The following is a 25,284-nucleotide window of genomic DNA, read 5'->3' on the forward strand; positions in this document are numbered from 1 at the left end:
GCCAGGGCGAAGTATGAAATATTTTTATACAATATATTTTCAAAATGTAAAATCTAATGCACAAAATAAACTAACAAAATAAAAAAAGACATAGAGAACAGAATGACAGCTGTTGGAGGGGGAGATGCTTGGGGGGCTGGGTTGAAAAGGTGAAGAAATTAAGCAAAAAATACCCACAGACAAAGACAACAGTACAGTGATTTCCGGGGAAAAGGGCGGTGGGGGGAGTGGAAGAGGCAAAGCAGGGGTAAGAGGACGAAAGGAGTTTTGACTTGGGGTGATGAACACACAACGCAATATGCAGGTGATGTGTTAAAGAATTGTACACCTGAAATCTATATAATTGTATTAACCCATGTCACCCCAATAGATTCAATAGAATAGTAAAATAAAGTAAAAAATAAAAAACACCTCTCAGTTCCAAATTTCTACTCACCTATTTCAGGAATCATCAATCTACAACTTTAGGGACACGCTGGAGAAGACTGAAGGGAAGTAATTGTTTCCTCTATCGGCACCAATGGACACAAAGTCTTCTGAGAATTTCTTATGGAAGCAATATTTTTAAGTACAAAAATGAAAAGAAAATTCCCCAGAAAATACTTTCAATGAATGTTTCTGGTTTATAAAAGATAAATGAAATTCAATTACACAGAGAACATAAAATGTTTGGATTGCAAAGCCTTTCTGTGCGACAATATAGTAACACACAACATAGAAAAATAGCTTGAGATACAAAAATACAGTTGTGATCCAGGAAATGGCACCAAATTAGAACAGTTTTATTATTTAACATACCATTGTATATACATTATTCTCCAAATAAGAAACAATTTGATTCCAAAGTTTAAAATGTAGCTTCCAAAATGAATCCTTACTTTAAATTTGAAAACAAAAAATGTTCTGCAAATTAACACAATTTTGATCCTTAGTTAAAATATGCACCCTGTACCAATCACTTCTCTCATACAAAATGTATATTATAAATAAAACTTTCAAAAAAGATCTTGGATGTTTATTGCACATCATACAGAATTTTGCCACTATCTGAAAGGCTTTCAGTCTTACACTGTCTCAGCTGTTTAAAGTATTGACTCAGATGTGTGTGAAAACACTCTGCAGATGTTTGCATATGTAGGATCATACGTGATGTCTACCAGAAACAGAAAATATAATCTTACTGGACTGCTTCTGTCATTTTTGCTAAAATAAGAATGACTCTCTTTTCTAAGCAATTACAAGAGATCTAAACAAATGAAAAGTCCTATTCAAATGTCAATTTTCTCTTTTCAAATAGAAATCACATGTAGAGGCATTTTACCCAGTCATACATTTCTACTTCCTAGGACCAGCCCTTCTTGAAGTACATATTGTTAAAGTCACACTACAGGATCCCGAATCACACTGTCCATCAACAATTACTGTTTTGGTCTCAACAAAACTCTCTCAGCCCCAATAAAGCCAGCACAAACCAGCCAGAATGCAACGACCTTAAAACAAACAAAAAAGTTCCTAAAAACTTTTCATAACATCTAGCACAGAGCCTAGAACTGAGTAGGCATTCAATAAATATTTGATGAATGAATACACTATCTTTTAAGACTGTTTCCTATACTTAGATGTATTAATGATTTATGAGTAATATGTTGATTTAAGGTACACAGATCTAACACGACTAAACAAAGAACACATATGACGGGGCATGGACACTGTTAGTTTCTACAATCCTGTCCCAGGGTTGTACACAGAATGTGTACTTTAAGGGTTAAAACTATTCCAATAATAAAAACTGATTAGTCAAATATTTTTATTTTGCCAAGGGATTCTAATGGTATTAGCCTTTGACAGTTCCCAAACATACAATGAACTCCGAACCAAACCAAACCAAATTGCACTATTACAAAGAAACAAGTCCATGAAAGCAGAGAGGAGGGAGGCACCAGTTAAGGAACAGCGACTTCAAGGAGACGGTTGTTTTTTCGCTTGCACGTTGGGACACTCCCATTTTTCTGGTTGCCCTGAATAAACTTCACACATACTTTGTCCTGTCTGAATTGCACCAGGAACCTGAGAGAAAAGAAAGACAAATTAAAGTCCACGCAACATCGCTGCTGGTTCCTCAACCACTAGCGTTTGCTCTTGAATGGGTACGGATCTTGACAAGTGCTCCCCTTCCCAGGAGCACTCTATACCTGGATTCTATCATCAGGTATTAATTACACTGCCTAGCTTCCAGCAGTCATCATTTAGCCCCAAGTAAACAGACCTTCATTAAAGCATCACATTCCACCTTTCGAATGGAAACACCAACTTGCTTTTTTTCCATTTTTCTCCATTTTTGCATAGCAAAATATAAACTTGGGAGGAAGGGTCCTCTTAAACGATTAACACATTACAAAAATAAAATGAAGAAAAAGAAAGGGTCTGGAGTGCCTACCGGCTATGGTTTCTAAACTTTGGTTATTCACCTATTACCGGCATGATTTTTGTCATATCTATACATTATGCTAACAGTTATTTCTAGCCTAAATATATGTGTTTCAAAATAGTGGTGTCCTACAGAATAATAATAATACAATCACGAGTTTGATGTGCCACTTATATTTTTAATATCGCTTTCAAAGGTATGTAAATAATAAAAAATTTAAAAGTCCATCAGTGTACCCTGAAAGCCACTTCTTATCCTACCAGGAGTACATGTGGCAATCGGTAAGAAACAATATTCCAGTCCAAATCTTCCCTTTCACAGATCATCAAGGGTCAAGTGCCTGTCCACAAGCTTATCTGTCACACCTTCCTACAGCACACAGACCGCTGGCTTCCCAGGGCAGGGTGCTGGGGGACACCAGCTGTGTAACACGCAGTCCCTGCTCTCAGGAGGGCATCACTGCGGACGCCGGAGAGCAGCAGGCTGGACCAGAACCTGGCCGTCCCCACGCAAAGCCAGCGCTCTTTTCTCCCCACCGTGACAATCGGCATCATGTCACCACGTTTTCGGTATGCTTCTCAGGGAACAGTTTTCTGAGTTACTCTAATAACCGTGTGACATCACAAGCTCACTGGCATCCATGACAACAGCGAAGATGGAAACAGCTCTGCTCTGTACACATTAGTCTCAGTTCAAGGTCTAAATAGCCCACGTTCTGCAAACATCTACTGATGTAAAATGTGACACGTAAGCTTCTGATTCATCAGTTGTTTTAAAAGGATCGTATTTCTGAGTTTTTAAATGGGCTGTTTTTTTCCAGCTGGGGGGAGGGGTCCTATTAAATGATCAATACATTGCAAAAATGAAATAAAGAAAAAGAAAGGGTCTGGAGTGCCTAAAGGCTATGGTTTCTAAACTTTGGTTATTCACCTACTGAAAAAAGCTATAAGCTCCAAATTCACCCATCTGAGATATTTCCCCGGCATGTCTGTTTTTATCTATGTGCATCAAAGAAAAAACATCCTTCACGCTTAACACAAATACACACGCTTAAAAAATCAAATATTGCCCTGCTGGTGTGGCTCAGTGATTAAGCGTCGACCCATGCACCAAGAGGTCACCGGTTTGATTCTTGGTCAGGGCACATGTCCAGGTTGTGGGCCAAATCCCCAGTGAAGGGCATGCAGGAGGCGGCCAGTCGATGTTCTCTCCCCTCAGTGTTTCTATCTCTCTCTCCTTTCCTTTCTCTCTAAAATTAATAAAGAAAAATAACTTTTTTTTAATCAAATATTTTGACATTTAAATTTTCAAAGACCTCTTGCAGTATAATAAGTATATAAGGAGTTCTTTTATCAATAACTTTAGCATGTAGCTGTCTCTATATTCATAATCCATGATCAGGATTCAGCCTAGAAATAACATAACTAAAATTTATTGAGTATTTACCATGCACCAAACAGTTCCTAGTAAGTTATACACAGTACAACTTTAAAATAATCCTATGAGGTAAGCACTATTATTTACTTCTATCTCATAGAAAACTGAAGCATGGCCCACAGTTAAGGACACAGATAATCAAAGCATCTTCCTCCAGCAAACAATAGTGTCAAATGAGCTATTTCACAGCATGAGTACCAGTTAGAACTTCATAGCAAAAGGAATGTAGATTAGTTGTTTGGGTTTAAAATATTCAGAAAAACAAATGTATAACTTAAATGATATATACATTGCGTGCATGTGTGTATACACTGTGTACACGTGTGTATACATATACTAGTATGTCTACAGGTATATTTAACATATTTAATGGAACAAATTCACTTTCGTTTTCAATATACTCAGAATCCCATTTTTAGAAATACAATACCTCTTATTTAAGGTCTTTAAAATGCAACCATTTACAGTTTCATCAGTCTAGGAGTTTAAGAACCGGAGATTACAAAGCAGCTGAGTCTGTCAGTGAATTCAATCCTGGCTCTACGCGTGCATGTTAACACCACTCAAAGGAGTGAACAGGACTTTGCCTCTGCTCCTGTAACCTGACATCCAGTTTATCCATAATGATTATGGAGACTGGGTTTGTTAGAATACTGACTTCTGTTTCTTCAAGGCTACACCGAGGAAGGTTTTGGTCACTGAACTACCTGCAGTTTATAACTAGTCAGCACAGCTGGCAAGAAAATGAATCAAGCCCTTTAAGGCTGGAAAAATACACCACGGGCACCCTGGCCCATGGCTTTATAAAATTTTGTTTAAATTTAAAATGCCTTCCAGAAAGATTATATAATCCCTGCTTAGGAGCTCCCAGAGGTTGTGGAGCAGAGGCTACAAGGGACCCGTGTTCTGCCAGGCGGCTGTGCTGCCCGGGCAGGGGACCACGAGGCTGTGCACAGTTCCAGCAGCTGTTTTCTGTGTACAAGACCAGCCAACAATCAGAAATCGGAGAAGGAACGGTGTTACGGGCTGGTCTATAATGCTACTAAATGTTTGTTTTCTTCACGTGGCCACACTGCAAATCTTCACTCAGACAAAAATGTTTACTCACGCGTACACATCCAGAACATCACCCGCTCTGGGACAAGACAGGTTCCTGACACCCATTAGCAAACCATCCCCACCAGTGTTCTGTGGCCATGCGTCTCACACACTGACTGGGAGAGCCACGCAGGGTTCTGTGGCTGGTTGCATTTGAGAAACACACTCTCCTCCCACGCCCCTCAGGAGAACATAGGGCGCAGCGGGCTTCAGGGGCTCCGAGATGGGCCCAGTAAAGAAAGACTGGACAGCCCGGGCCGGTTTGGCTAGCGGTTAGAGCATTGGCCTGCGGTCCAGAGAGACCCAGGTTCGGTTCCCACTAAGGGCACGTACCTCAGTTGCAGTTTGTCCCAAGCCCTGGTTGGGTCGTGTGGGTGGTGACCACTCGATGTGTCCCTTTCACATCGATGTTTCTCTCTCTCTCTCTCTCTCTCTCTCTCTTTCTCTCTCTCCCCCTCCCTCCCTCCCTCCCTTCCTCCCTCCCTCCCTCCCTCCCTCCCTCCCTCCCTCCCACTCTATCTGAACAAAATATTGAAAAATGTCCTCGGGTGAGGATAAAAAAAGAAAAAAGAAAAAAAAAAAAAGAAAGACTGGACATTTGCACCAGAGAACACTTTCTTCGTTATTAACATCTTACTAAGGCAGAGTTCCTAGAATACCAGTTTGGGAAACACTAAAAAGTAGCCATCCTTTGTGGCCAGGTTGTTGGTGTGGTTTTCTCTGTAAATATAGTCTGCTTCATCCCCACACGGAGGAGCTCTGCGAGGGGAATACACACACTCTTCCATGACAGTGGGATTGAGCATTCCTATCAAAATAGAAGCCCAGCACCCCCAGTCACAAAACATCTCAACTAAAGGGAGTTTAAAGCTCTAACAGGCTCTATCAGGTTAAAACTATAATTAACTAGAACCCAACTAGCCATTATCTTTTTTCCTACTATTCTTTGTTTTAAGAGAAAGGACTCAAAAATAAGAATATTTTGTCCAAACTGCAATTATTTCTCACATAGAGTACACATAAAAGCTAATCTCCCACCCAATGTAAATACCATTCCTAGAGCAGAATGAAAATAGACAATGAACGAAGGTTCTGTAAATCCTAACACATCTAGGAGAGTATATCTGACTTACAAAGGGGTAGGAATGGGTGAGAATTTATTTTAGAAAGAGTTGAAATAGAATAGGCAGGCAAAATCTTAATTAGAAAACAAAATCTACCCTGGCCAAGTGGCTCAGTTGATTAGATGTCCTGATACGCCAAGGTTGTGGGTTCCATCCCTGGTCAGGGCATATACAAAAAGCAACCAATGAAAGCATAAATAAGTGGAACAACAAATTAATGTCTCTCTCTCGCTCTAAAAAATTTCCTGAACAGTCTGATTACCCAAAATTTTGTTATAAATACAAAAAAGTACATAAGCAAATGTAAACAATCTACTGAAAAGAAGTTAAATATCAAACAACATGGTAACTCAAATTAATTCAAACGATCTTGTATCAATAGGTTCAAAAATTGGGGGGATGTGCCTGGCTGGTGTGGCTCAGTGGTTGAGCGTTGACCCATGCACCAAGAGGTCACCAGTTCTATTCCCGGTCAGGGCACATGCCCAGGTTGTGGGCCAAATCCCCAGTGGGGGGCATGCAGAAGGCGGCCAATCGATGTTCTCTCTCATCAATGTTTCTATCTCTCTCTACCTCTCCCTTCCTCTCTCTCTAAATTCAATAAATAAAAGGAAATTTAAAAAAATAACAATTGGGGGGGATGCTCCAATCTGCATGCAAATTATGTCTCTATACTTAGAGACATAAAGGGAAAAATGCAAATTTCAAATTTACGCAGTGTTTGCACTACTAAACTCTTGTTAACACGAAATGTTTGTTCCATAGTACTAGTTATTAATATGTGAAAATAAAGGCATCTAGGGTACAACACACCCAAAACAGCACCCTTGATTTCACCCCACCCTGGCCACCCCAAGCCCCTTTCCTCAACGCCATCTATTGCAGTAAATGGTATCACCATTTGGGTTTGGGCCCCAAACCTAACATCCAATCTGTTAATAAGGCCTCATTTCCCTTCAAACTACATCCTGAACCTGACTATTTCTCACCAGCTCCCACTCACACCCTAGCAGAAGCCACATCATCCTAACCACAGACAGCTTGAAGCTCCTATCTGCTTCCACTCTGGTTCCCTACAGTTACTCCCACGCAAGCTTCGAAAACAATAAATCAGATCATGCCTCACCCTTGCTCAAAACCTAGAATGGCTTTCCATTATCCTCAGTAACATCTTAACTCCTTACCTCAGTTACCAAGCTCCACATGGCCAGGCCCCTGCCTCTCTCCCCAGGGTCTTTTCCAACCATTTCACTCTCTCACCAAGTTCGCTCCTGTCTCAGGGCCTTTGCCCCTGCTACCTCCCTGCCCCAGAAGACATCTCCCTAGACTGTTGCCTGGCTGCTCCCTTGATTCCAGTCTCAACACAAATGTCACTAAAAAGAGAACTTCCTGACCTCCTCATCAAATATAACACCCTCTAACCTTTAACCTGCTTCCCTGCCCCATAAGCACTTGCCACTAACTAAAGTCATGTCACCTATTTATTATTTTATTTGTGCATGTTTTTCTCTTCCACTAGGATGTCAGGTACATGAAGGCAGAAACCTGGTCACCCACTGCCCATCTATCATCTGGAACAAATGACAGACACATGCTTGGAACTCAGTAAGTAGGGGTTGTATAAATGAACCTGCTCAGATTGCTTAACTAAAACAAGGAAGTTGAAAGTAAAAAGGTATATCAACAAATTCATGAACATACTCATCGGAAATTTCAATATTGAGCTTCTGTTTGGTCTGGCTGAGAGTCGTCCGATAGAGCTTGGTGGCCATTTCAATCAGGTGATCACTGCTGAAGAGAAAGTCTCCTTTGCTGGCTGCCTCGGAGCCCTACAAGGACAAAGGAGGAGTCAGAGACAGCTCAGGAGGTAAATGTTTACAGGTTTGGCTAAAAAAAGTATTTACAGTCTCTTTAAAACATCAGCTACTGGAGAGCGTTCTCCGAATAAACAGTAATTACAAAAGCAGTATATCTTCACATCGCTCAGAGCGACTTCAGTGAGGTCACCTAACCCTCACTACCCAAAGCTGTTCGGTGGACGGAAGCACCGTCAGCACCACCTGGGAGCCCCACTGCAGGGCCAGTCGGTATGAACCCACAACAAGCTCCCTGGGTGATGTTTCCACACTCAGGATCAAGAAGCACTGACCTAACCTAGAACTCACTCTGAAAGAGTGGCTTAAAAACTCCTCTGTGATTTGGTTAAAAAAAAAAAAAAGAACAATAACAATTTCAACAAACATCCTAGGGCAGTGGCTCTCGCTCTTCGCTGCACAAGGGACCCATCTAGAGAGCTTTTGAAAAACAGATGCGTGTGCCCCATGCCAAGCAACGGATTTGGTGGAACTGGGGACATAACCTGGGCATCAGCGCTGTTTCAGTGTGTGGTCGAGGTTCTGAATCATAATCTTAGGATCTGATATGCTCCCTTTAGGTGAAGATTCACAGTGGAGAAAACAGGCTGAATAAGTTTATGGGACATTCTTAAGTGTAGAATCAGCTAGACGGGTGCACTATTAGCTAGACACATGTCCATAAATATAATTACTACTCGGCATGGTTATTCGGTGACTGCTTACTAGGTGACAAGCACTATGTGCAGCACTTTACATTTAATCCTTATAATAACACTATGAAACACATGCTATTATTCTCCCCATTTTAAAGAGGAGAAAAATAAGGTAGGTATATGAAATTTAAATGGTCTGTCCAAAGTCATTATAAAGTTAGTGGGACTAACTCAAGAGATTCAAGTCAGGAGCTACTGGATAAGCTAAAAGCACAGAACATAAAAAATCTTTGGGTCCAAATTATTAGGCAGCTGGCTGTGCAGCTGTGTTCTTTACTAAAAAGCCCGAGATTAAAGATGACCACGACATTTACTAGGTTGGTGTGTAGATGAAACAACGGGAAGAAACAGTTGAAAACATCTTCATATTCCTATGCATTTATTCTCAAAATAATGTACATCATAGCAGGTACAAACAAAAGCTGCTCAGTGAAACTGGAACTCCAGTGAACAAGTCCATATGTGATTAATCTTACTCAATTACTGAAAAACCAAGCCTGAGATTTTACACAGAAGGGAATATAACCAAAATTTCCAAATCAGTAAGAAGAACATGTAATCTTCAAGTAATAGGATTGTTCAGTTTGGGAAATTTTTAAATTGATGGCTGAGAGACTGGACAAATGTAGAAATCTTTCATTCAAATCAATAGTTGCATCTTTACCTCTTTGAGGTGGATGGCAAAGAAGCCATCGTTCTGTGAGCTCATCGATACTTTAGTGACATCCACCAGGGGGACCTCTGACTTGATCTGTCCAGACTTTTGATCAGCAAGAAGGAGGTTATTATTTGTTAAGAGGAAAATCCGGGATGTACTCTAAAACAAAACAAAACAAAAATAAACCAGTGACCAAAAATACCCCAAATGGTCCAGGAGTTTAAAGCATTAGTTATTGTCAGAAATGCATTTTTCATTCCAATATCCTTCAGCATGCATGCCTATGTAAACCAAGAACACATTAAACATAGGTAATATATTTTAATTCACAAACGTTTCACAAAACAAGTAAAATTCCTCCTAACCTTAAAGGTAGGGGGAAATAACTCCCTTCACAGTAACTCTGCTGAGAATATGAAATGCAAACTTTAACATTCAGAAAATTAAAGATGCTGTCCCAAGTGATAAACACTTCTACAAGTCTTCAGGTTTAGCAATTTTACCTTCCCGTTTGCACGGTTAATTTTGTTTACAACTTCAGCAATGATAATCTTTTCTTCAATGGAGTCTTTGAGTTTCTTATACTTGGGATTCTTGTTGATTTCCAGGTAAGCCCCTTGGAATGGTTGGCCAACACTAAAAAAAAAAAAAAAAAATCCCACACAATAGTAGCAGTTTCAGATGGAAGTACTACTGGAAAAAGATAACAGTCAGTTGTTTCCAAAGAGTTTCTGACAGTTTCATTAAAAGTAAATTTGTTTTATATATTTTATACATTGTACTTTCATCTGTCCTAATATAAGTTGGAAATAGAACCTTACATCTATTTCAAATATATTTTTGATATGATCATGGAATTTGGTAGGCAGGACTTTGATAAAAATCTCAATCACATGGAACAATCAAGATAAACATCACTCCCATGAATGACAGCCAAGACCCAAGTGCAGGGCCTCATGTGAAGGAAAAGGCAGTTCCGTCTGATCTATTAATATAAAGTTAATAGCTGCCCACAAGGATTTATTAATGCCTTTAAATAATATGGAGCAAAGAGCACACATCGTTACTATCACCTGATGCAAAGAAAAATTTCATTTTCTTGCTGAAAGGAAGAAAATCAATATGCCTTCTGGGGAAGAACAGGTCCACAGTGACCACTTTAGAAGAAAACTATAGGACACATAATATCACCATGTAATTCTGGCTCTAAAGAGGCACTATATGAAAGAAAATCCAGGCCTCTCCTCCTAAGATATGCCCCTACATGGACAGAAGTGGCCAAGCAAACATTCATAATCAGAGCAATTTTCTTTTAAACAAACTACTTCTTACAAGAGGCATAACTGGACACACAGCACTAAGATTCCGATTTACCTAAAGATTAGGGGAGGGGGGCAGTCTCAGGGCAGCTTCTTAAAACACACACACACACACACACACACACACACACACACACACAACAAAAAACCTGCAGTTTCATTTTGAGCTCTGAAGTTCTGGCAATTTGCAAATACAGCTTTAAAATGCTTGTGTTGTGGGTGGAGGATCAGGGAAGAAAAATCCGTGTAGGTGGTCAGCGTTTCACAGAAAAGGCCGACACCCAACAGGGCTCCACTTCACATGGTGGGGGGAGGGTAAATTATTCCACCCCCCGAATGCCGTGGGGTGAGAGCCACCATCCCAGAAAACTGATAAAACACCTCCCCAAATACTTGGCTTGTAGTTAATATTTTTTGTGTTGTTGTTCATATTCAAACGTGTTTTTAATAATATAAAGTGCTAAGAGCCTTTGAATTGGTTTCTTCAATAATGCGTTTTCCTCCCTCCAGTGTCTGAAGAGTCATCCACAGGGAATGTTAATTAAGAAGGTTACTCTACATATTAAAAATATTTTTAAAATGTTAAAATTAGTTGCTAGAGAAAGCACATAGACAATGTACCTGTCTGAATACGCTGTATACGGCAGGTACTCAGGATGACCTTGGATTTAGACACTATGTTTGACTTAGGAAAGTACATACCACCTCCAGCAGCCAAATCAGCAGACCAAAGAAGCTGTGTCATTTAAAACATTTAAACCAAATGAGTCTGGCAACTTATGTTCTTTTCATCCTTTAAAAGGAAGAGCTTTCAAATATGTGCGAAGACATAGAGAAGGTACCATATGTAATACATGTGAATATACTTAGCATATAATGCATTTTTATTGCTGGGCCATTCTTTGGGAAAAACAAAAAGTTGTGACGGATTTGGCTTGAAATTGTACAAAATATTTTTTTTTAATAAACACCAGATGAAAAAGAGAGGAATTCTGGGGGGAAACGATGAACTTGGGGGGAGATGTAAGAGTATTTGACAAGCAGTCTTTACCAAGAATTTCACTTGGCAAACTTGCAACTGGTATTCCTTCTTTTACTGAGCATTTGATGTCTCTGATCAAGGGCCCGAACGCACTGCGCGGCCTCTGCAGTCATGCCCAGTGAGTCAGCAGACCGAAGGCCACCACAGACCAGTGCTCAAGCAAGACTCAAAAACTGATACATTCTTTCCATTTATCTTAAAAGGGAGATCCTGATTTATTAAATAAAGTAAAAAGACTGGAATGATGATTACAGTATATGGGCAACAGAAATTGGGCTAGTCTCTGAAAACAATAAAAAATTAACAGGAATTTACAATGTACATTTATCTTAATAGCCTATACAATTTTTATTTTAAAAAGTGACTTCTAATTACTTAGTGAAGTGTTTCGGCTAATGCCAATGGAATAAAGCCAAGAAATGGAAGCCATTGCTTCAAAGTGTTTATGGTTTTTATATCCAGCTGCTCATAAAATAATGTATAAAATTAAAAATTTCTCATGTATTACTGAAATCAAACTCTACTAGGAAAGACCTACAAATATATGAGAAAAATTTTAAATACTGACTATGAGTGAAGCAAAACCACCATACCTGGATGGGTACAAAGCCTTCTTGTCTTTGAAGAGTTCACTGGCTTCTAGTTTCTCTTCATAAATAAGTTTCTGCTGGTCTGTGAATTGGTCCCTGTATTTTTTACACTGTGAGACGTGAAAAAAAGAAAAAGAAATCACTTATATAAATAAATCATTACTCATTCTTACATTTAATAAGCCCCTTTAATAGCAGCAAGAGTTAGAGTAAATGTGTATGAAATAGTCATTTAAAAGGTCAAACGCATTTTTCCGTTGTCAGTTTCACTGCTCATAGTGCGGAACTTGGGACACTTCAAAACATACACGGACCCTGCAAGCCCAGGCCCTGCTGTCAGGACCGCTTCCTCCCACTACGATGTCAGTCCCCGGACACCCTGCAGTCCTGAGGCCGTCACCCTCCTTTATGGAGATTCACGTAAGAAAAACATCAGACAGCACAAACCAGCGCACACATGTGCACACACACATCCAGTCAACTGACACAAAAGCTTCACAGAACAACATTCATCCTTTCTATATGTCATTGTACCCTATTCTTTTCATTTCTATTCTGTTTTGTTTTAAAATGTTGGTAGAGGCTACTAAGTTGATTTACATAATCCACAAATATGCTAGGACCTATAGTTTGAAAAACCCTGCTCCAACTCCCCCGCTACCATTTTACAATGTGGACATGAGACCTGAGAAACCTCTTCACCTGGATTCTGAGACTGCAGGGAAAGGCCGGTGGTGGGAGGAGCAGGGCCAGGTTTTTCAGATGAACTGAGACATTGTTACAGGTGTGGCTGAGAACCACCGACATAACTGTCCAAAGGAATGCTCACATTGCTGTCCACACATCCCTCTCCATCTCCGCCCCCATCCAGGGTAGGTGAGGGTGGGATTCGGAGCCAGGGGACAGCAGAGGCAGAGCAGACCCCTGGCATGAGCAGCTCCCCATCATTTTTTCTGAAGAGAGTTTCTATGTCAGACTGAAAACATTGAACAATGAAAGGGTGAATCTCTCCAAATTGACTCCCCCAAGTTAGGAAACAGAACTAGGAATCCAGTTTCGTATCCTGTGCTGGTACCAATCATTATACTAATCAGTGATGAGGTCCCTCCATATGGGATTCTGGTCAGGAACAAGCCTACACTGCTGGGCAGGAAGAGGTTTCCCAGAAGGTGTATCCATCCATCATTCACTTACTAAAAACAAGGCCTTCAATCTAATGATTTTATTATATATGATACCTGTATATATTTAATTTAGCATTTCATGTATCAACTAAGTTATTGAAATAGTCACAGCTACACAAGTACCCCATGTACACCACACTGGGCAACACCTAAATTTCATGTTATGCTCTCATATAAAATCAGGTGAGCCAAAATATAAGGCAGCATTCAATAGATTTTCAGTTTCCCTTCAATTCAGATAGAGGAAAATTTTAATTTTAATGTCTTTGAGGGAACTTTAAAGTTCTAGTCCATCAAAATGTTTGTTCACATGCATGCCTGTGTATGTGTTCAAGAAATCTTACAAAACTAAACTCATAATTTATAGGATTTAACTACATCATGTGAAGATGTTCAAATTTTATTATTTCTATTTCTTATAGTATCATTCCTTTGGATGAAAACAAACAAACAAAAATCTGAACCACTTGAAGGCAAGTGGAATCCGAAGGGGAAAGAACACAGCCGTGGACGCCCCTTTCCAACCCGACACGAGCAAACCCCCAGGGCACACCTGCTGCTCCAGGATTTCTCACGGAGAGCCAAGGACAGTCCCTGATCAAAATACCCAAGTCCTCCAACAAGTCTCCTCTAGGCTAGAAGTAGAATGTGGTAGAAATTCACTTCTATGTAATACCTCTCAAACACTTAGAATATATGATACAAAGTCTCCAAAAAAAAAACAACAACAACATTTTTTTTACCCTCCACAAATGGAAAATCCTCTTTAGCTCCTTATGAGTAGAATCCAGGAATAGGTAAGGTCTTGATGGCCAATTTTTGTCTATTGGAGATAAGGAAGGCATCTTATTTTTCATTTCCAAGAAGTACTTTTGCACCTGCATTGGGTTTGACAGAAAATACTAGATGAGTAAGATACCAGAAAAGTAATTGTTTTCCATAAAGCAGAATTAAACGAAGCAGTCTTTAGCGGAATTTAGCAAGTTTTAGTCCACAAAACTCTGTAACTCCTCTCTCTCCCACTCTTCCCATTGGTTGCAGAATCTGAGCTCTACCAAATGGTTGAGACAAAAGAAGACTAACATTAATACTAATATTAACACTAATACTAACACCAGCTAACACTAGAGAGCTGTACGAGTCATAGGTGGCTATTTATATTTAAAATTTAAGTAATTAAAATGAAATAAAATAATCCAGTTCATCAGTCATATTAGTTACATTTCTAGTGCTATTCAGTAGCCCAATGGGCCAGGCCATTCCACTGCACTGCAGACAGTCCTATGGGCCATTCCAGATATAAAACATTTCATCATTCCAGAAAGTCCTATCGCTCCACAGTAATGATCTGGGCAGGCACTGTAAGAGCTTTGTATCATTATTCCATTTTAATCCTTACAACAACTCTATGCGCTTAGTGCTATTATCCCCATTTCACAGACAACACAATGAGGCTCAAAGGAGTTAAGGGACTTGCTCAACTCACACATCGTAAGCAGCAGAGCAAGCTGACTGCAGAGTGGGCACTCCCCCCCCACACACACACTTCTCTGAAGGGCAGAGGGGGACTTCAGAATCCATTCTGGTCGATTGGCACAGCCTTGCTCTCCTTCACCCCTCTACCCACCAACTTATTTGCCAACCTCGCCAGGCAGCAGCTCATGGCAGGACAAGAACTTAGTATTCTCTCAGATTCCTATGTTGAAACCCTAATCCCCAACAGAATAGAGTCGGGGGCTTTGGGGAGGTCATTAAGTTTGAATGAGGTCATAAGGGCGGAGCCCCCATGATGGGATTAGTGCCCTTATCAAGAGGAGACTGGCCAGAGCAGGCCCTCACCGCGGCAGCTTGCTGACACCCTGATCCTGGGCTGCCCAGCCTCCCAGCCGTGAGAAATAGATGTTTATCACCTAAGTCACCCGTTCTACAGTGTTTTTGTTATAGCAACCTGAACCAAGACACCCGGTTTTCTTGAGTTCATGTTCCCCCAAAGTATGTTCTCTTTGTCAAATAAAAATATTTTATGGAAAAAAGCACATTTTATTAATTGCATATGGGCCAGGAATAACTCTGAGATAATCCTGCCTGAATTTGAGGGGAGATGATAAGAAAGTCACAATCTCACAGTGTCACGGTTACGATTTAATTGTTGCCAAATAAATCACATATTATTGAGTTGGTGCTATTAACTAATATAATAATGCTAATGAGAGATATATATAATGTAAACTTACAATTCTCTGAATTGTAAATTCATAAATTTTCTTTCCTGCATTGGCTCTGAAGAATTTCCTGTATTCCCTCCGTACCTTTAAAAAGAAGCAGAACACAGGGGTTAATGTGTGGCCAGCAAATGCCCATACAGATAACACACCTCTATTAAAAATGAAAATAGGCGGAACAGGTAAATTTCTAAGTGCCTCTCTGGATGTAGTAAAATAATTGAAGCATACTGAGGCAGTGAATTTTAAGTCAAAGAAAAAGAAATGAAGAGATACAAAGTGATAATACCAGAATGTTTTGATAATTTAAATCCTTTTAACTAGTTTTTAAAAAACCTGATGATTTGACAAGAAACATTTTACAGGCATAGCTTCAAACTTGTCACAGATCAAAATACACTTCAGAAAAAGATTATTATATAAGGTAATTTTCATTTCAAATTGTTCTTTAAAGGAAAAAAGAGGCCTGGAGAACTATTATATTGCTGTTTCCAAAAGCTTTGCTTATGAAGATGGGAACTGAATGTTACTAAAAATAAGAGGATCATTAAAAGATTTGAACTACTATTGTCTTCCATCTAATTACATTGATTTTTCTCTCATCCCTACTCCTACCAATCTTTCCACTGAATACTGTCACTGCACTTAAGACAGCGTATTATAGCTTTAGGTTACCTATTTATTCCTTGCTACACTGTTGCATTTACATTATATACTAATATCTAACAAAATATCTGAGCAAGGTGTTTGCTGAATGCATGAATGATACTATTACATTTTGAAATTGAGGGGAAAATAGTTAAAATATTTATTGTCATTCAGCTATAAATGGGAGAGTTAGAATTTAGCAAAATATTAGCCTACCCAAAGAATTCAGACATTATATACCCTTTTCTTTTGTCTTTATTTTTCTGGGTTTAACTGCACATATTTAAAATATTTCTACACTAGGGGTGAGCAACCTACTAATCAAATTCAGTGTGTAGCAAAATGTTTTATATGCATATCTTAAACTAAGAACTTCACAGAGGAATTCCAATTGCATATTTCTCTTAAAACGTGCTAAGATCTGGCAACAGTGAGCCCCATCCCCACAGTAGAGCAGGGTAGCGACTGCTGCCTTTAGAGGAGAAAGGCAAGCTCCAAACTGCAAGAGGCCCCGGGGTTCTAATGCACCTTCCACATGCTACTTCTCTCATCCATGTGACTGGCCTGGTCCCTCTGGGCACTTGAGCGCCAGACCCTATTCTCTACTCCTGCACGTTACTGAGGTTTAAACATTCTCCCGTACACCATACAGGCAGTTCTTCCTTTTAGTCATATTCTCTGCTACTGATTATCATTTCTCTTTCAGCCATGGAGTTGTTAGATTCATAACCATTTCAAATCTTCAACTTACAAGGCTAGAAGAGACAAGGACAAGAAAAATGGTACCTATTAATTGGTTCCTGAAATCAGAGTAGGAAAGTAGAAAATTTAAAGTGTGGTTTCATGCCCAGCTGGTGTGGCTCAGTGGTTGAGCGTCGACCCATGCATCAAGAGGTCACCAGTTCGATTCCTGGTCAGGGCACATGTCCAGGTTGTGGGCCAAATCCCCAGTGGGGGACATGCAGGAGGCAGCCAATCGATGTTTCTAGCTCTCTCTTTCTCCCTTCCTCTCTCTCTAAATCAATAAAGAAAAAAATAAAGTGAGGTTTCATAGGAACATATCCTTAGAAAAACACTAGAAGTCCTACTGTATTTAGTTGAACGTCATTATAGCTGAGCTCACTGCAACATGCTTTCTATTTGCAGGGCAGGCTTTTCTCCCGAAATAACAGCTACACACAGAAAAAGCCTGGTGACAACATGTTAATATAACGAATAGGTTCCCTTCATTGGTCCTGGGCATGCTAAAAGATCCCACTGAACTTTGTAATCAATTCCAGAAGAATCAAGTCACTTTTTAAAAGGGCAAAACTACTGCTCATTATCAACATAATTCTTTACAATGAAAAGAACAAAATGATTACATTCTTGGACTTCAAAGAAGCTTAACCTTATTTCATAATAATAATGGCAACATTAAAATACTTCTGTTTTGTTGGAAACCAGGGGGAAAAAAGACAGTTACGTCTAGTTAGCCCGGGTAACTTCAGCTAAAACAGCGTTCACCTACAAACCAAATTTGGTTTATAGGTTGCTAGCACACACTACTAATATGAAAGTATTTTTGAAATCATATGCAGTTAGTTAAACCCAGAAAACTGAAGATAAACATGATGTTGCTGGAAGAAATCATTAGAGGGTAAAAATCCTGACTAATGTTGTTTGTTCCTTTCCTTTTGAAAATTAGAATGCAAATTAGAACATGTGAATAAAATGGGAAATAACATCCTTAGTTTGATTGTTTTAAAAGTAGCTACGGAACTTGTGCAGCATTCTTAAAACAGAAATCTCAAATTCATATTTAAGTTACTTCTTAATTACTTTAAAAATTAAGTGATAATAAATATTCAATATAATCAAGAAGGTTAATTTACTAAAAGTTTATATGCTAAACTTGCAGGGGAAAATGCAGATTATTCAAAGCAGAGTTTATGGATATTGCTAATGCTGTTCAGATTCAAAGTCAATATGGTTTCTGGATAATATTCAAGTATTTAGAAAAAGATGAATTGTTATACTGTTAAAGTAAAAATAACTAAGAGGAATAGTGTCAAAAAAAAGACCTGTCTCCAATAGACAGTAGGGATGGCTCCCTGTGGTAACAAGTTCTTGATATTAGAAAGACAAAATCCTGCCCCAACCAGGTGGCTCAGTTGGTCGGAGCATCGCCCCATATGCCACAGAAGACTGCACTTCGATTCCCAGTAAGGGCACATGCCTAGGTTGCCAGTTCAGTTCCAGGTCAGGGCTCATACAGGAGGCAGCCGATTCATGTTTCTCTCATACATCGCTGTTCCTCTCTCTCTCCACTCTCCCGTCCCACCCCTAAACTCAATAAACATATTCTGAGGTGAGGATTTAAAAAGACAAAATCCTTATGATGTCTAAAGGCTTTCTGGAGCTCCGTCATACTTAACTTATGTGCGTCCTTACCTAAAGGAGTAAGCACCACTTTGAAATACATTAGAAGCCATTTGAATGTAAGGTTCTCTTTACCCTAATGATCGATCCACTGCTGGTCTTATTTGTCAAAATCTGTACATTGAAGCAAAATTCTTTGGTTTCAATTAGGATGATGGTCCCTTTAAAGACAGCTCTGTTCCAGGAGCCATCATTAGAGCAGAACAGGTGGATGAAGGGAAAAAAGCCTGACCTCCCCTGGCGGGTCACTGTGGAAGGTAGGTCAGCTTTGAGCTCAACCACTGAAATTCTGTCTCATGAATTACGAAAACACTTCATCCTCCTAAAGACAACATGAAACAGAACTTGAATAACAAAGTGTCTTGAATAAAATAGGCTACACTGCTATTACTTTACACCTATTATTCAAAGAAATACACCACAATAAAATCAGAAAATATTAGTGTACAGGTTTGTTTTAAAAAAGAAACAAAATCAGGCAAGATGACATTGTCAAAGACTGTGCAGACCATCAGCAAGCATAATCAATCGTTTTCTCAGTGTTAGTAGGTGCTAGGCTTTCTTGAGTTCACCCTGGACAGAAAGAAGGGGTTGAGGAAGTACCTTCAGTCCAAGCCAGTAAGCCCAAATGACAGCAACTGCATGCTTGCGCCTAGCCTCCTCCTTCAAGCGTTTCAATTCCCTTCGAGCCTAGAATGTTTTAGACGGTAAATAAAAGAGACAGCCCAATGCAGACAGCACAATGACCAGAAAAAGACACCCCCACCACACAGAAGAGCCAATTTATGAATAAGGATTTCAGAATGACAGAGGAGCATTGCACAATCATTTAAACCCAAAGAATCAGGCTCAGGCTGGTGCAGTCCCTTGTATGTAGTGCGTGGAGGCTGTCCCAGAGGAGGCCAGTCAGCGTGGCACCTCAGGTGTGCACCCCTCTGCCCCCTAACTTCCATTCTTTGCTTTTTCCCCCTGTTCCCCCTCCCTCATCAAAGCCTTGGAACCATGAGTGGCTCCTAATAATTCCAGGAGACTTCCCTTTGCTGCCAGCACAGGGGACTAAGGAGGAATTCAGATATATAAAAAGACATCACTTGGGAACAACCATTTTAAAACTGGAAGGAATAAAGGACCACTAAACTCAAAATTCTTTCCAGTTAGAGAATTGGAAGTAGCATGTATCACAATTCAATATTAGCAAAGGCCCCAAACAGGGAAATACACTGAAGGAAGATAAAAAGTAACTCATACATTTAAAAATCAGTCTTAGGAAAACACTGATCTGAGGCATGTTATCTTAAGACAGGAATAATGAGGCATTGACTTTACATGACACTGTAGCACAGACTGGGAAATGAGCTCACACGGTGGAGAAATCCCAGGGCTAACCATCTATGTGTCCCTCCAGCCTCTGCTAGGACATTGTCCTCGTTTGCTAAAGGGATAGTTCTTCACCAGTTTTCAAGGGAAACACAAACAACTTTGGTGAGGTTTTGGCAAATTAAGATCTTTATGCAGATAAATGTTATCTCTTCTTATTTTTCTCACAAGATGGGCTTATACTACTGACAAGGAATATTTAAACACACAGGACTATGTTGATAGGCCTTTCTAACTGGGACACACATTTTTAGCAGGGATGACCTTTGATTTTCTATGTAACAAAAACATCTAAAACTCTTGGTCCCTCGGGGTATGTGCAATGTTCACAGAGCCCACGACTCTGCCTGGGGAGTAGTGAGAGCATTTCAGGAGGCCTTTGTTTTGGAAATCAAACAGCTGATGCTGAAATTCCTGGGATTCTTCAGCGCAATTAGAGCTCCTTTTGCATGAACATAGCTTGGTGTTAAATCACAATTCTTTTCACATACAATATTTTGCTTATACTAATCAATAGCTGCCACAGTGAGCCTAAAAAATAGTTTCATTCATGGATTAATATTGTCTACGGCATGCGTTAAAGAAGTTTCTGTTGTCAATACATTGCGGCAGTAGACCGACTGAGGCCCAGATCTGAAAATTCTCAACATGCCCCTTGCCCCCCACAGGAATACCTCTAGAGAATGGCTGGTGTATGTCAGGGCAGGGGGAAAAGGGGAAAAAAAATGAAAAACTAAACATGCAAGCTATCTGAGAGTGTTAATAAAACAGCAACTATACTAGTACCTCTTTAGTAAGCAATTAGTCTTTTTTGTCCACCTATCCATGCTGAAGCTTCCTACCGTGCACTAATGACACTATTATCTCCGGGTTTATTAAATCCAGCTGTTAGGGCATGCACCAGCGTGAGCCACTGTTAACTGTAGATATCCATCCCCTGATATGCTAGCACTACGGATTGATCATTGCCGATTCCAGGACGGAGTGACGAGATGCGCATGTCAAGTACCTTCGATCCAAGCCAGTAAGCCCAAATAACTGCAATAGCATGTTTATTCCTAGCCTCCTCCTTCAGCCGGCTCAGTTCCCTTCGTGCCTGTGATGCATTTGAAAAGGAGTTACAGAAAAGTTTATGGCAGGAAAGGTTACTGCTGATTTTCAATGGAGAAAGAAGAAAGACACCGGTCACCATCAAACAGTAAACACGAAAGCGTGTGCCACCACCCCACACCAAAATGTCAGAAAGAGCAAGAGGCAAATGAGTGCTCAGTAGCTTAAGCCAGTGAAACATGTTCTGCCTCCAAGAGAGGGTCCCTCATCCTACACATGGCCCCCGACCCCCTGCCTTCCTGGGGGGTCTCTGGCCTACCTGGGTCCCGTGCCAATACGCAGCAATGGTGGTGGCTGCTTCCTCACAGCGCTTTTGATGCTTGAGTTCCCGCAGGATTTTTCGGGCCTAAGGTACAGAATCACCCAGAAAAATACAAAGTTAACCAAAGAGTGGAATCCATTGGGACTTGAAAAAAAAAGACCTGGTAAGTGAAAACACCATCAATCATGACAGTAGCCCCCACTCAGACAGGGACAGAAGCCCGCATGCCCCGGTAGGTGACAGGAAAATAACTGGACCACAGCAATATAAGCTGGTGCACATCAGACCGAAGGAGCAGTTCTCAGAATGAGGTTGGAGGATCTCCAATAATTCACCCAAATCGATTTAATCTCTTTTATCACTGTGGTTTGAGGATATAACTGGAGCTATATTTTTAATTCAAGATGTTTAAAAATTGGCTAAAATAAAATTCTCACAGGTCCAACATCAGCTGCTTCTCTCCAGTAACTGCTGAAAACTGATTCGTGGAGGCCAGGCCAATGGGTGCGGCGTGGAGGTGGACTCTCGGACCTGCCTCGGAAGCCAGTGGACTGGAGACTGGACCCAGGACTCGGTGATTAGGTCAAAGGCGCATCTCCGGCAGCAGCCTCACTTCCTCTGCAGGCTAAGACTGGCACCCAGGCTTTTGCTGTGGAATGACCACCAAGGCCTTGGGCTGCCCGTGGGCCTAGGCAAAGGTCAACTGATGCCATTAAACTCCTGGCCCAGGCCTCTGTGCTCTGCAGGGGTTCCAGGCTTGAGAACTGCCTTGAAGTAGCTGCTCCGGATTCAGCCCACTCCACCAAACCTCCCGGCAGGACAGTGGTCAGACTGGCCCTTGATTATCTTTGACCTAGAGCCGAGGTTAGTCAACTTTTTCAGTAGAAGGCGTATCGGTAAGAACTGTTGGCTTTGCAGGTCACATGTTCTCTGTCAAAACTAATCAACTCTGTCACTGAGGCAGCCACAGACGACACGTAAAATAAATGAGTGTGGTTGTGTAGTAATAAAAGTTTATGTTATGAACTCTGTATTTTGTACATGCATATATTTATATGAAATTTGTATATTTCCTAATTTTTACATGTCTTGAAGTAGTCTTTTTTTTTTTTTTTTAACTATGCTTTAGAAATATAAAAAGCATTCTTCGCTTTCAGACTGTGTGAAAACAAAGGTAGGCTAAAACTGGCCTGTAGTTTGCTGACCCTCCAGACCAAGTCTTGGTAGAAAGGACCGCCACCCACTGTGACCCTCAAACCACTAGAATGGCCGGAGCTCAGACTCTTTCGACCATCATGGAATAGCTTGAAAGATGAATACCAGGAAGTCAGAGATGGCGCTGGGCTGGGAGAGATGAGGTCCGGCAGGACCCACAGGTGTGGAGGCCCCATTGTGAGACAGCTTTCTGAGCTACAGCTTCCCTCAGCAACAGGGAACTCATGTACGGAATTATTACAAGGACTTCCTGCTCAGAGAACAAAGCTCGTGAAAAGAAAGCCAAGAAGGTTAGAAGGAAGCAACCAAGACATGGTCACAGGGGTTCCAGTTTGGCCCACAATATTTATTCTTTACCCCCGAATGTTTACAGAGCAGGCAGGAGACAAGGAACTCTCCCCTGCAGAGAGAACCAAAAGACATCATCCTTTGTGAAGAACCTGAAAACCCCAAATAAACAAGGCAAACTTCTTTTAAACTCACCTTCCAACCCCGGATGTAAGACTGAATGACCAAAGCAGAACTCTTTATCTGTTGATACCTCTTTTGTTGCTGTCGGATGAAAGGGAAGATATTAGCAACTCTATTGACATGTCTGTAACACATACAGGCATGGGCAAAAGTAGGCTTACAGTTGTGAATTCGAGAAACAGTTTATTCTTGTATTATTACTTACTGTGTTATTTTTTGTATTACATCTGGGAAAGAGTATTTTGCCCACTTAGTGCAATTACCTCTTGATCACCCATATTCCTCCCGGGAACCAATATGTAAAGAAACCAAAATACCAAACAATTCAAAATCATTCCATTCACATCTCGTTTTATTGCACTTTGCTTTATTGCACTTCTGCAGATAATGCCTTTTCATCAACATCAAGGCAAGACCTTCCACCAGCAAAAACATTACGACTCACTGAAGGCTCAGATGATGGTCGGCATTTTTTAGTAATGAAGTATTTTTTAATTAAGGTGTGTACAATGGTTCTTTTTAGACATAATGCCAATGCATACTTAATCAACTACAGTATAGCATAAACATAACTTTATATGCACTGGGAAACCAACCCACTTTATTGTAAATTAGCTTCATTGCAGTACTTTGGGACCAAACCCAAAATATCTCTGAGGTATGAGTGTACAGTTCATCCAAAGTATGCTTCAAGGATGCTAAATATAATGAAATAATTTCTGAACGGCCCAGGACCCACCATAATTAACATCTCTTCTTTGTGTTATGCTGTTATGCGACACAGGTCAGGCACACGGCAGACACTCGGTCACCGCACATCGAATGAAGACAGAGTTTCTGCACCTGTGACTGTGTTCTCTCTTCTTGGTGCCACGTCTCACCATGACTACATCAGCCTCTGGCATCCCTGGTTCCTTTTAGATTTTCTGCTTTTACTCTGCCTCAAGCTGGGAAACCAGCCAACAAATTGAAGTAAATGTCTACCAATTGACTCAACTTTATTTATTGAGTTCCTACTCTGTATAAAGTCCTTTAATAGCACCATGAGTTTATAACGTGAATCTGACTCAAGGACTCGCAGTGGGTGTACAGTGCCCTGGGAGAGAAGCGAGCCAGGTTCAGATGCCGCAGAGGCTACCTCCCGGAGGGGAAGGTTGAAGACCCAGTGAGGCTCCAAGCAGAAGGCTCCAGGCCCAGCTGACTCAACAAGCTCAATGCCCAAAGGCCTTTCTTACTTCTAGGGCTGATGCCTCAGAGTGGAAGCTGCTGGAACACCATAAGGAAAAGTGAGTTCTCACTGTCCTTAGTGTGGAATCTTCATTGGAACGACATTCGTGAGGGCATGACCACGGATCCTCAAAGATTGTCAAAGGACTGAAGTCATGCTTGACTTCCACTGTGTAAATGCCAGCTCGCTCAGCTCCCTTTCTCTGAGGGGGATACGATGCCTTCCAAGACTCTAAGCTACACTTTGAGAGATCAGAGGAAATGGGGGGCGGGGGGGGGGCTGTTATCTACATACAAGCAGAATAAATGAGGATCCTGGGACCTCGAACAAGTCACTACCTTCTCTGGGCCTCGGTTTCCTCATCTGTCAAATGAGAGGCTGGGAAATCTCTACCATTCCTGCCAAGTATGGTAGAGATTGTCCATGGCTGTGGGAACAAATGACACCTGCAGTATCACACCATCACTTCTCACAAACATGTGGTAACTCATGTTTTCTCTTTTAATTCCTAAATGGCTTGAAAATAACTTTATCTCACTTTAAAATACATCTCAAGGAACCATGAAATATCACAAAAGATGGATTTTTAAAAGAATCAGTAACTGAAAACAGGCATTTAGAAAATCTTTGCGTTGAGGGAAAATATTGAGTTTAATCACTGGCTTAGATAATATGTTAGTTAACTGGTTGAGGTATTTAATTCAAATTCTAAAACAAATATAACATTAGAGCAACATCAATACTTTCTCTAAAACTGAGCTATTATTATTATTATTTTTATCCTCACCTGAGGGCATTTTTCCATATTTTGTTCAGACAGAGTGGGAGGGAGAGAGAAAGAGAGAAACATCGACGTGAAAGGGACACATCGAGTGGTTGCC

The 25,284-nt window shown here is 40.6% G+C and overlaps 1 protein-coding gene across 6 annotated transcripts in view; it reads right to left on the reverse strand.

The window, feature by feature from the left end:
- Positions 1-537: 537 nt before the first annotated feature.
- The window catches only part of MYO1B (myosin IB), a 139,629-nt gene continuing 114,882 nt past the window's right edge, over positions 538-25,284 (reverse strand). For 2 of the 6 annotated variants that reach the window (XM_036254716.1, XM_036254715.1), the window contains 10 exons: positions 23,188-23,256; positions 21,487-21,573; positions 19,344-19,430; positions 15,684-15,758; positions 14,193-14,327; positions 12,269-12,375; positions 9,818-9,950; positions 9,321-9,473; positions 7,789-7,916; positions 607-2,067 (listed from right to left, as the gene is read on the reverse strand). In XM_036254716.1, coding sequence (XP_036110609.1) covers positions 1,944-2,067; positions 7,789-7,916; positions 9,321-9,473; positions 9,818-9,950; positions 12,269-12,375; positions 14,193-14,327; positions 15,684-15,758; positions 19,344-19,430; positions 21,487-21,573; positions 23,188-23,256 — 1,098 coding nt within the window. In that variant the 3' untranslated portion in view covers positions 607-1,943. Of the gene's footprint in view, positions 2,068-7,788; positions 7,917-9,320; positions 9,474-9,817; positions 9,951-12,268; positions 12,376-14,192; positions 14,328-15,683; positions 15,759-19,343; positions 19,431-21,126; positions 21,214-21,486; positions 21,574-23,187; positions 23,257-25,284 lie in introns of all 6 variants that reach the window. The other 4 variants (XM_036254714.1, XM_036254713.1, XM_036254718.1 and 1 more) reach the window with 4 other exon arrangements.

The sequence above is a fragment of the Molossus molossus genome, unplaced genomic scaffold (genome assembly GCF_014108415.1).
Source record: "Molossus molossus isolate mMolMol1 unplaced genomic scaffold, mMolMol1.p scaffold_m16_p_11, whole genome shotgun sequence".
NCBI classification, from domain to species: domain Eukaryota; kingdom Metazoa; phylum Chordata; class Mammalia; order Chiroptera; family Molossidae; genus Molossus; species Molossus molossus.